We start from the raw sequence: 13,162 nt of genomic DNA, 5'->3' as shown, positions 1-13,162 counted from the left end.
CTATCTATCTATCTATCTATCTATCTATCTATCTATCTATCTATCTATCTATCTATCTATCTATCTATCATCCATCCATCCATCCATCCATCCATCTATCTATCAATTTATAAATATAGCAAAACTCAATTTTGATTGGTAATGTGTATTGCTGAGCAATTGTTAAGGGTGATTTTAATATATTTTTTTACAGTTTTCAAGTGAATTATAAATCTCAATATCATTTATATGAAGTGCTTAGCATGCACATTACTTATTCAAAATTGAGTTTTGATACACACTCAAATCTGAAATTATTCATACCAGGGTATGTATAATTCAGGCTTGACTATATATATATTAGTGCATTTGCCAAAACAATTAGTACAAACTGCAAAACCTAGTTGATAACCTGCAAAAGTGTGTCACTTGCTCAAAATGGATAGTTCATTCCTTAAAAGCAAGTATTCATGTCAATCAAAGTGTCAGTATCATCAAAATGAAAAGTCCTGACACCATTGTTTATGAACAAGATAGTCAAATGGCTTTGTCATGTTTTCATTATGACAGTTTACTCTGGACATTTTTTCAATGCAAAAAAAGTCAGATGTTGGTGACACTTCCTGAAAATGCTCAAAACAGCACTATATTCTATATGCCCAGCCATTTGAAAACTACAGTAAAGTTAGACATCACTGCATTTAGTGAGGTATCTGAGTACACGGCACTGAATATGTATGTTTCAAATTTTTACTGCATATGCTCGTTGCAATTCAAATGTATTCACAGCATTGTGCAAAAGAACAAATACACCCTTATTTACAATAAACAGAAACTTCCTTTGGGTAAAGCTGTGCACAACTGTGAACAATATTGCACAACATATTGGAACTGAACCTACAACATACATAGGTCTGGTAATCATTCATGAAATTGTTCAATTTTTAATTTCAGGAAAATAAAGATTAATTTTTTTTTTTTTTTTAATAAAATTTGCTAGACAGATTTTGACAAGTAGTTCAACATTTTTGTATGAGATGACTCAAGTAATAAAATGAGGACTATTAGTTTTATATAGAATGACTATTTAGCGTTCACAAGTTTAGTTAATTTTGACTAACATGACATAAGCAAATGATAATGTTATAAACAGCAGAGAGTTGTGTGAAAGCAATTGATGTATGTCCAAAAGCATTTGCAATTTGTTGGAAGGAGTGCACAAATGTCTAACTGTTTTGAGAAATGCATTAACTGTTGTGCAAATGTAAATAGTGTTGTAAGAAATGCACCAAAGCGACTGAGAGAAACTGTAATAATAGACATGTTTAATATTTATAATCTGTCCCTATACTGAAGTGTTAATTTCAAATAATAATTTTAAATAATAATTCATTTTTATTTTATTTTATTATACTTAAAACAAGAAACCCCCTTTTTTATAATAAAAGGCATTTCAACAGTAGTTAGGTTAATGGTTGCAGGGACACTGTGACCCTTGTAGACTTGTCACTTTAAGCCAACTCACCATACTGTCTAGTTAACCTTGAGCTGAGCCCTGTAGTAAAAAAGTTACATTTATTGCACTTCACAGGAAACCTTGCAAAAATCAATATAGGAAATCAAGAGTCAAAGCTTTATGATAACCATCTCGTAAAACCGAATCCCTTAAACAAATTTATACTTGAGTTTATAATCTTGTTAGAGAACACGGAGTACACTGTAGTTATTGTAACTACTGTAAACCCATACTAAACAAATAAAATATATCCATATAATTAAATATTAAGGTAGGTAGTTCTTTGTAAACTTTTATAAGCGATGGATTTATGAAATTGAACTCATGCAATTAATGTTAATTCAACTGGTTTAATTGCCTCACAAGAGAATTTTTTTTTTTTCGGGATTAATTAAATAATGATCTTTCTGCCTTAAACAAATGATATATATATATATATATATATATATATATATATATATATATATATATATATATATATATATATATATATATATATATATATATATATATCACTGTTAAAATTGTCCCGTTAAAAAAGCAGTAAATTACTGGCAGCACAGTTGCCAGCTTGTTACTGTTAAATTACAGCATCTTGCTGTTAAAATGCTGGCAGCTACAATTGTCTTGCTGTGAAAATACATGGACTACATTGCTATACACAATACTCAAGTGAACTCATTTTTTTCACTGAAAGCAAATGGTTGTACGGTTGTATGAAGTAATAGCCTATATATGCTTAGAAGAATACTTTTAATGATACCTTTTTTTAGTTAATTAGAAAAGTTCAGTTTAACCCAAATGTCTTAAATTTCACAGCAGAAAACATACATGTAAAGCTGGAATACCAGAGAGATTCTTACTGCATCAGCAACTAAACAGCCACTGTCTTTAAATAAATATACATTATACATATACAGTGTATATATACATTTATACAACAGTTCTGTCTGGTTCTCGAATAAAAAAAATAAAATAAAAACATTGCTATTAATTTATAACTGATAAAATAGGTTAATTAACACTATATATATATATATATATATATATATATATATATATATATATATATATATATATATATATATATATATATATATATATTTATTTACCAATTATGTGATTTAGAACATATAAAAGCATTTGCAAATGTATACAACCCTTAGTCTATGGCAATGGCATTGTTGGCCTTATTAGATGACATTGTCAATGGTTGAATCAGAACGCTCCAATGTGGCAGGGTGCCCGATGGGTGGCTTCTTAATGAGTGATGTATTTAAAGATGTTATTCCAGCTAAGTTATTTATTTTTTAATCTTTTATTGAGTGCAATTATTTAACTGCATATTAGGAGATATCGGTTATCCATTAAGGACGTGGCTGTTAACAACCTACAAACTGACCAAGAGGGCAAATACAATGATGCCCATTCTTGCACTCGTCAGTTGTGGAGCTGGCGATATTGCAGCTGAAATGCTGGTGGCATTGCCTTGAGACCAGAGGGGTGCTGCTATACCGCCCTAACAAAGTGTTCCTCTAATACATCTGTGTCTCCCACAGACACAGATACTACTCCAGACAGTAAAGTGTTGCCCACAATTGAGGTAATTCTCTCCTCAAAGCGTGTTAGTTCAGCATCCCCTGTTCCCCCATCTCTTCGGTTCACACTTTGATGGTGTGCCAATGTTCTCCTCTTAACCTGCACCTTTACATCGGACTAATTATTTTTTAAATTCACTCACAGTGCGATGTTTGGACCCCACTGCGTTAATCACGTCAACTAAACTCTCCCACTTTATTTTTTTATTTTTTTTTGGTATTAATTCCGGAGGTCAAACTTGCAAATAACACAGTTTTTCTCCGGTCTACCTCCGATAGGAGCACCTCCAATTCACATTCTGTGAAGTTTCTCTTCTTGCTTACTTTTGCCATTGCTTTTTCCTTTGGTTTTGCCAAAGTGGAGTCATTATTTATTAGGGAGTAGGAGGCAGGGGGAGGTTTTGCGCTTGTGCACGTGCGTTCATTTTCATGTTGGCTCTAATATACAAAGTGAACATGTATGGGATTCAGAGTACACCAAGTACGCACATGTTTTAGTATTATATCAACGCAAGTCTTCGTACATGAGGCCCCAGGACACTATAATGTTATTCAGCATAAAAGTAATAAAATTATTTTCAGAATTATTTGCTTAAGAAATGAATTGTACAATATCAATAACACCTTCAATTGTACATAAATGTTATTGTTATTTTTACTTTTAATGGTCGAGGCTGATGGCTCTTCAGTGGACAATCCTTTAACAGTGACATTTGTATTAAACTAAAGTGAATTAAAATAAACTGAATTAAAGTCCCACAGCAACATTTATTGCACCAAATGAATTCAAATACAACTACACCAGCTTATTATGGTATGGCTTTTTATTTGCTATGTTTTATGTATGTGCTTTGGAATAATCTACATTGTAAAAACCATTACAGAAATAAAGATGAATTGAAGTGAAGTGAATTGTTTGACTTGCATAATTATTGAGCATTTTATAGTCTTTTGCCATTTTCAGAGTACATCTATTAAAACAAGAGAAGGATACAGTAAATGATTAAATAATTAACATTTTGGGTAAACTACCCCTTCAAAATGTTCATCCTTTATTGGGTGAAAAACAATGTAAAAAGCTGTGGCTGCCTTTAATTTTTAAGTTTAACCAATCTTAAAACTAACTTCACTAATCATTTCAGCGTACATCAAATAAACTCACTTTAAAAATCAAGTTAACATTTGCATAACTTAAAAAAAGTTGAAAACTAATTAACTTATTAAAACAAATTAAAGTAAATTTTGAAACAAGATGATAACTATGATGACGTAATTATCCTTTTTGGATGAACAATCCCTTTAAAATGCAAACAATCTTTTATTGGTAGTACAAAATTGTGTCTGCCTTAAATTTTCAAGTTTAATCAAATAAACTTTTCTAATCTCAACACCAATTAAACTGACATGTAAAGTCAAGTTAAAATGTTTGTAACTTAAAAATTAAAGTAAAAACTAATAAACTAAATAAAACATGTTAAACTAAACATGTTTAAAATAATGAAGCATAAAGGATAACAGATTTAGCATTTATACAAATACTGCCCACAATGTAAAAAATAAAAAAAATTACAGAAAGAATCTCTACATTTTTTTACAGTATTTTTTTGTCATTTCACATTATAATCAAAACTTAGGAAAATGACAAATAATCTCTCTAAATTAACAGTTTGACTTTCGTTTTAGGTAAATTATTATAAATGACAAATAACTGACATTTGTGTTTTTTATACAGGGAAATTACAGTATTTTTTGTTTTGTTTTTTTTAATTACATTCAAAAGTTCGTAAAAATGACAAACTGTAAATTAACAGCTTGACTGTTATTTTATGTACTATATAAGTAATGACAAATTACAGCAATTTGTCTGTTTTATACAATAAAATTGCAGTATTTTTATACTGTTTTTTTCCTGTTTTTTGAAGAACATTTAAAATTATGTAAAATTAAATTGTAATTACGTGCACTGTAAAAAAAAAAAAAAAAGATAGTAAAAAAAGGTCAAATGACTGGCAGCTACAAAACAAAAACCATAAAATTACGCTAAAATTTCTTTGTTGAAATTAAGTGCAATAAATTATAAATCTACAGATATTTTCATTAAAATGTTTACAGAAAAACACTGTTATTTTACAGATATTTCCTAGATTATTACGATCAAATCCATTGAATAAAGTTACACACTAAGAGCGCTCATATGCACCTGTTCCGGATTCCGCTAATTGCTCAGTCAGAGGAATGTTATGAACTGATTACATGGACTTTAAAAGCAACACAGATGCACGCACCAATTGCTAAGTCTAGTTATACTGTTACCTATTTATTTATGCTATTTATATATACTGTTACTTATTTATTATTTAATCAGTTTTATCTTGTTTGTTGTTTTTCCAAACTTTTTTGATCCAAAATAAAACTGTTAAATCACGACCATGAGCATGTCTTGGCATTTTATTAAAGGCGTTTAATCATAATGATTTAATTCTTAATGAAAATTCTTTTAAATAACATTGTTTTCTCTTTAACTTTTAGTGCAGTCACTTTATTGATGTTGTTCATAATAATCTAGGTAAAGTCTGTAAAATAACAGTGTTTCTCTGTAAAACTCTTATTGTGTAAATTTATTCAGTGGATTTGATCGGAATAATCTAGAAAATATCTGTAAAATAACAGTGTTTTTCTGTAAACATTTTAATAAAAATATTTGTATATTATTCTTTTTTGCACTGTATTTTAACAAAGAAATTTTAACGTAATTTTTTGGTTTTTGTTATGCAGCCGTAGCCTCAAATGCCAGTCATTTGACCTTTTTTTTACGATTTTTTTTTTTTAGTGCATTCAAAATGCAAATATCCCTTTGTTTTGTGAGAAAAAATTTTTTAAAATTGTGGCTGCCTTACATGTTTTTGTTTAACCAAACTAACTTTACTTATCACTTCAACTTACATCAATTAAACTGACTTAAAGTTAAAATTTGCATAACTTAAAAAATAAGTTAAAGCTACATAAAAACATATGTTGTCATGGTCAAATATGTTTTACAGTGTATTCTAACTTCACTGACATTGCAACATATATAATTGCAACATATAACATCAGTAGTGTAGTATCCACCGGTGCACTCATCTTATATACTGTATAACTTGTTTCAAGAGGTAACCAAGTGATTTGTGCTCATTTAAATCTTAACATTTTGACGTTTTTTATTTTACATTCTTTGGGAAACAAAACCACAAACATTTCAGCTCAACTTTATTTTATCGGGGTTGAGCTGAAACATTCGTCATATTGTTTCCCCAAATGATAAAAAACATATAAATAAAAATACCTGCACTCATATAAATATTTTAATTTTGAGGTTTGTAATTTTACATTCTTTGGGAAATAAGACAAACTTTTCAGCTGAATGCAGATAAAATAAAGTAAAATATAAAATAATAAAATATATAAAACACGTCAAATCAAAAATATTTAAATTGGTGCAGATCACTTAAACATAAAAGTCGAAAGGTCTTGTAATAACCCCTTGTACTGACACTCCATGTTTTTTCCAATGAGAATTTTAATGAAGGTTAAACCCCTCACCTCCTCCATGGCTCTGGCACAAGTAGGGGAACCGCCAGACATTGCCCAACCCCACACAGAAGCCCACGCAGGTCAGCATGTATTGGGCTTTGTTGTCCCACTTGGGTCTGTCTCCAGCCTCCTCCACCTCCAGCCTCTCCAGCGCCTCATGGTTCAAGATCCGCTCCTCAAGACCCGGGTTCGGCAGCACCAGCTTCAGCTTCATGATCTCCGGTGGCTCAGTCTCTGATGGGCTAGACTGCACAGAGATAAGGACTCTCTGTCTGAAAGGGACGGGTATATGTAGTGGACTTTGGCATCATCCCACCAGTCCATCTATGAAGATGCAGAAAATGTCTCGTCAGCTGAATAATGTGGAAAGAAGACTCTGCGCATGGCAATAATTAATGTCTTATCAGAGATTGAGAATCGGATGACATGCACTTGTGTTTTCCTACCCATTCTTGTGGTTAATAACTAAAGATAATGATCTTTATGGGACTTTAGAGGTAAGTCGGTGTCAAAGATCCTTAACAGTTTGAACATCACAAACAGAATAGGGAAAAGAACATTTTGACTCTGCATGTATTGTTTTCAATGAGTCATTAGAAGTCGGGAAAAGGGATGACGTTTTTGTGATAACTTCCTGTGATTCATGTTTGAAAGCTGATTTTGTTTTCAAAAACACTGGAGAACTTTTATATGCAAGAGCTGGGTCAGCAATTTATGTTCATCTGGACTTTTTTTTTTATTGGGAATTTTTTGGTTAAATGGCAAGTGTGGTTTTTAAAATGTAGATACAACAATAAAACAAAATAATTGAATTTGAATTTTTCAGAATAGTTTTGAGTTTTGGGCTTAAAGTGTATTTTAGAAAGAACTTAAAGGGATAGTTCACCCAAAAATTAACATTTCCTCATCATTTTCTCATCAAGTGGTTCTAAACTTTTATGGATTTGAAAAGAATGTTGATAATGCAGCCATTGGCATTCATATCATCATATCATATCCGGTTGCTGTTTTATCTTCTTTTGTGGTCAACAGAAAAAGCTTAAAAATATTTTCAATATCAATTTTTCTATTTTTTTCTACTTATTGTCTACTTTTCTACTCTATTATTTTTTTCTAACAATGCAAATAACAAAAAAAAATCTTTATTTTTTTTTTAAATTGGTAAACATAGAATATTGGTGATTTTAATTATAGTATTTTTTCCTTTTTTGCTGACTGAAAGTCTGCTGAATACTGAATAACTGAATGTACATCCGCTTAGAGTTTTAGTAGCATTTTATCAAATATTTACTAAAGACATTGTCCGAGTAAAGATTAAGCATATAATCAATTAAAAACTAGATAAGTCACCAATTGCATAAAACGTGGTATAAAAATATTAACATTATGAATCATTTTTTCCTTTTTAATAAAATACATTAAATTATTATTTATGATATATTTGGTATCTCTAAAGCTTTTATTTAGACAACAGTGTATTATTGTTATTTTTTATAGGCTACAGCAACAGCAGTGTGTTATTGGTGCTATATAATAATTTGCAGTAACCTTTGGAATCGCTAAAAATATTCCACAAATAGCCTCAAAATAGCTAACCTCAGCTATAGCTTTAATTTTAAGTTAAATGTACACACACATACACACAAGCGCGCGCAGCACGCACACACGGTTCAGATGAGATTCATAAAAATCTTTCTGATATTTCCGTTTGTTTACAGTGCCCTCTAGCGTTCAATGTTGTGATGCCTTCAATGATGATGATTAGTTTCATTGATTTTCAGCTTAGTCCCTTTATTAATCGGGGGTCGCCACTGCGGAATGTACTGCCAACTTATCCAGCATATATTTTACTCAGCAGACGCCCTTCCAGCTGCAACTCATCACTGGGAAATTTCCATACGCATACTATGGACAATTTAGCTACCCAATTCACCTATACCACATGTCTTTGGACTTGTGAGGGAAACCGGAGCATCTGAAGGAAACCCACGCGAACATAGGGAAAACATGCAAACTCCACACAGAAATGCCAATGTGATTAAAACAATACTACTTTAATATCTGTTTTGTATCCAACAAACATTACAAAGCTATTTTATAGATTAAAGAGCAATAAACGTGGAAAACGTATTCATGAAATTAATTAATATTTCATTTTCATATGATATGCAAAAATGTTGAACATATGTGACTTTTTTTATCTAAAATAATAAATAAATATGTTAAGTAATCTTAAATGCTACATTATATTTAATTCAAATGTAGCCCACAAATATGATCACCCATGGAAACTAAAATATTTATTTGCTAGTTATAGTTTCTCCCAATTGTTTACACACAATTACTTGTACTTCAGACTGATGCACCAACCCCCTGAACCAATTCTGCTAAACCACAAGCACAATTCCTGCTTTACACTCAAATTGCAGATTTAAAATACACTTTTTTTTCTTCTTCAAGCTATAGCAGTTGATACTTTTCGTGGTTGGGTTCGCCATGCAAGGTGACATTTCCCCCCACTGCTTGGCCAGGAGGATGCAGTATAGCTTATTTATTTATTTGTTTATTTATTTATTTTATTTTTTACTGTAACTGTATTTAGTAAACACTTCTGTTGATGTCATATGTAGACCACGTTATGTATAACTTTGTGTTGGTTGAGGATAACTGTGTACACTGTATTTGTGGGGAAAATACAGTAAAATATATTTGATATCTGTTTGTTTTGTATAAAAACAATATTCTGAAATATTTTACAATGCACTTCTGAAGGCTTATGTAGTAATTGTAACACTGGACAAAAAAAAAAAAAAAGACTTACAATCATTATGATGAATGGAGAAGAAGTGGTCATAGTGTTTTACATTAAGCACATAAGTGTTCAACTGTTCTTATAATTGTCTATTGATGTGATGGCTTGTGTGTGTCATTTGAAAACAAAATATCATTTAGAGAAGAAATCACATTGTTTTGAATGTAGGGTTTCATTTTGCAGTACAATTGAAGAGAACACAGAAGCCCAATGTGTGTGCGTTTAGTGATTTGTGTGTAGAGTTCTGATGAGATATGCTTTCAGAAAATGTGTGTAAACAACTGAGAAAAACTGTTAGAGCAATTGTGCACTTTATATATTTTCTGTAAATTTGCTTTCTCCACATTTTTATTACAATAATAATGTATTAATTATTATATTATGTGTAGTTTTAATATTATGTTGGTGAGTTTATTAAATGGCACTGGCTTTACTATTTATGATGTGATCACCAGGGGGCGTCGGTAAGAGCGCACAAGTCAGGCTTTGTAGTTAGCTGATTTTTTTGCAGCATTTATTTGCAGTCATAAAGGCACATGCATGTGTGTGTGTGGTATTTTCTAGAAACAAGAGAGAACTATACCACAATGATTAAACTGCAATTTGTATAATATACAGAACAATATAACATGACATAATATATATAACATCAGTTATGGCATAAAAGTAAAGATTAACAGAGCATCAGGTCTAAATATGCATGAGTAAACACATAAATGTGAGACAGATCCAATGCCCAAATACTGAGTAAACATGGCATTTACATTGCTTAACACTTCACTAATTTACATATCAACACAATTCAATGGTATATAAACTTGCGGGATAACATGTGCATTGTTAATAATGGCATTTGCTCGGAATCACGCACCACCCGCGTTGATGATTTAAATGAAACCATGCGGTTCGATCTTCATTCAAAGTTTGCGTTACAACACTAAACCCATATAGTAAGTGTTAGAAGCACACAGACAGAAGGCATGAACACTTACTTCTCGTGACGCACACACAATAAGCCACTGCATCAAGCTGTTAGCCAGAATGTATTGAACTGCAATGTCCGGCTACAGGAACGGAAATGATAATGCGTCTTCTGGGCAGGCCAGACCCAGCTGTCAATCAAACCAGCATCAAATTAGAATGCCAGATATACCTGGCCTTTTCAACAGCCGCCCTAATTTACTTAGTAAATTTACTACAGAAAAGGCCTAAGAATTATCATCATCTGGTAACTGTGGTAAACGAATCAATTTACTCACAGGTCTAACATATTTGCGATCACCCACTTGTACTTCAGCAGTTCTTATACACCCATCTGCTCCAGGTATTGTGTCAGTAATCTTACCCACAAGCCAGAGAGCTCTGGGAAGTTGTGAATCGATTATTATCACTACTGTCCCTTTCTCCAGATTCTTGGCCTTGTCAGTCATCCATTTTGCCCGGGTCTGTAGTTGAGGCAGATAGCACTTTATGAAGTGTGCCCAGAAATGATTTGCCAGTATTTGATTGTGTCTCCATTGCTTCTTGCTCATTAGTTCTGTTTTTGGATAGACGACTTGTGGCAAGCTGGAGTCAGGCCGCCCCATTAGAAGGCTATTTGGAGTTATAGGGTCAATTTCAACCAAACATCAGATGGTACATAGCCCAACGGCTTGGAATTGAGAATTCCCTCAATCTCTACAAGCACTGTTGTTAGTACTTCCTCTGACACATGTTGTGCTCCAAGCGTCTGGTTGAGTGCAGCTTTCAGTGATCTGATTTCTCTTTTCCATATACCCCCAAAATGGGGAGCTCCATGTGGGTTAAAGTGAAACTCAATTTGTTGCTTTGCAAGTTGGCTTTTCAGGGTAGGTTGCAAGTTGTTGAATGCTTCTGTTATTTCTCTCTCACCCCCCTTGAAATTAGTACCCTGGTCTGAAAAGAGCTCATGGGGTTTTCCTCTTCGAGCAATGAATCGGCGTAGAGCCATGAGGAATTAGTCCGAGCTGATGTTGGTTAGCACATCAATGTATACCACTCTAGTCGTCATACATTTAAAGATAATTCCCCACCGTTTCTCGTTGTGCTGCCCCCCTTTGATTATGAAAGGTCCGAAACAGTCCAAACCAGTTGAATAGAATGCAGGTTTGTAAAGTCGAAGGTGAGCAGGGGGTTAATCAGCCATATGTGGGATCTCAGGTTTGCCTCTCCATTTTCTACACTCAGTACACTTATGTTGATATCTTACAGCCTATCGTCCCCTCAAAATCCAATATTGTCGGCGGATCTCAGCATATACTCTTTCAGGACCGGGGTGATGCAATTTTTCATCTAAACGCTGTATGAGTAGCTGACTCAGGGGATGTTTGGGTTCTAGTATTATGGGATGAACAGCATCAACCATTTCACTCCGCCGTAGACGCCTACCAACTCTAATGAGCCCGGTAGATTTGTCCAGCTCTGGAGCAAGGGTAAGTAACCGACTGTTAGAGGGCAGAGTGGGGAAGCATGTAGCTTGTGCTTCTTTCAGTAGGGTGATCTCGGCCTCTGCATAATCTTTGGCGGATAAACCTTCTGGTTTCTTGTCTAGGCCAAATTGTTCCAAAGCTTTGGACTCAACTGCTTGTGAGAAACTGTGAAACTGAGAGAATCCCTGAATGGCCTGGGAAAGGTCTATTTTAGTTTAGCCACAAAAGCTTATCTTTGTTTCATTATCAGTGTTGTCAGCGTTTGGCTGAGTCATTGGGCCAAGTAAGTGGGTCTTGCCGGAGAAAATGAAGCCCTAGGTTCCATCTTGTAGGTTGTGCAAGCTGCCAAAGTGATTTACCACAAGTGATATCATCTGCCGGATTATCTTCAGACTTAACATACTTCCATGCTTGAGGAGAGGTTAATTCTTGGATTTCGGCAATTCTTGTGCCCACAAACACCTTGTATCTACAGGACTCCGATTAAATTCAGGTCAGCACTACTTTTGAGTCACTCCATAATGTTAGGTGTTGGATGGGCAGAGTAAGCTCTCTTTCTAAAAGGCTTTCCAACCGAGCTACAGTTAGGGCAGCGCAGAGTTCCAATCTTGGTATAGACAGCTGCCGCTTAGGTGCAACTCTGGATCTTGCTGCAATGAATGAAACCTCCACTTGGCCTTCTGTATGTTGTGTTCTAAGGTATGCAACGGATCCGTGTGCAGATTCTGACGCATCGCAAAACGTGTGAATATCCCTAACACATGTTTCAGCATCCAGATGTGGGCTAGTGTAACATTGTGGGAATACAATTCTCTCAATGTTCTGCAGCTCCTCTTCCCATGTACACCAGGCTTGTTGAAGATCATTGGGCAGTTTGGGGTCATCTCAATCACGACTTTTGTCCCACAACCATGGTATTAGCACTTTAGCCCTGGTGGTATATGGGACAATATAGCCCAAGGGATCATACTGGCTAGCCAAAACATGATAGATGTATCTCAATGTGGGCACTTGCCTTTCTCACTGCCAGGCCTTGTAGCCCAGTGTGTCTGTTTGACAGAGCCAGCATAAGCCCAAAGTGGACTCTGCAACATTCCACTGCTTTTCTGAGAGCCACAGTTTATTCTTCTCTGATCTGGCTTCAAGCGGGAGGTGGGCTACAACGGAGGGAATATTACTTGCCCATTGTCTCAGTTCAAACCCACCTGAGGCCAGAAGGGATTGTAGTTTATTCACC

General features: G+C 33.9%; 1 protein-coding gene across 5 annotated transcripts in view; it reads right to left on the bottom strand.

Moving 5' to 3' along the window:
• Positions 1 to 13,162, bottom strand: part of slc6a19b (solute carrier family 6 member 19b) — a 38,411-nt gene that overhangs the window by 17,648 nt on the left and 7,601 nt on the right. For 4 of the 5 annotated variants that reach the window (XM_073924629.1, XM_073924631.1, XM_073924632.1 and 1 more), the window contains one exon: positions 6,676 to 6,990. In XM_073924629.1, the coding sequence (XP_073780730.1) occupies positions 6,676 to 6,880 (205 nt within the window). In that variant the 5' untranslated portion in view covers positions 6,881 to 6,990. 5 annotated transcript variants of the gene reach the window in all.

Source organism: Danio rerio, chromosome 16 (genome assembly GCF_049306965.1).
Source record: "Danio rerio strain Tuebingen ecotype United States chromosome 16, GRCz12tu, whole genome shotgun sequence".
NCBI classification, from domain to species: Eukaryota; Metazoa; Chordata; class Actinopteri; order Cypriniformes; family Danionidae; genus Danio; species Danio rerio.
The sequence above is the reverse complement of the archived record's forward strand: the minus strand, read 5'-3'. Positions and strand labels throughout refer to the sequence as shown.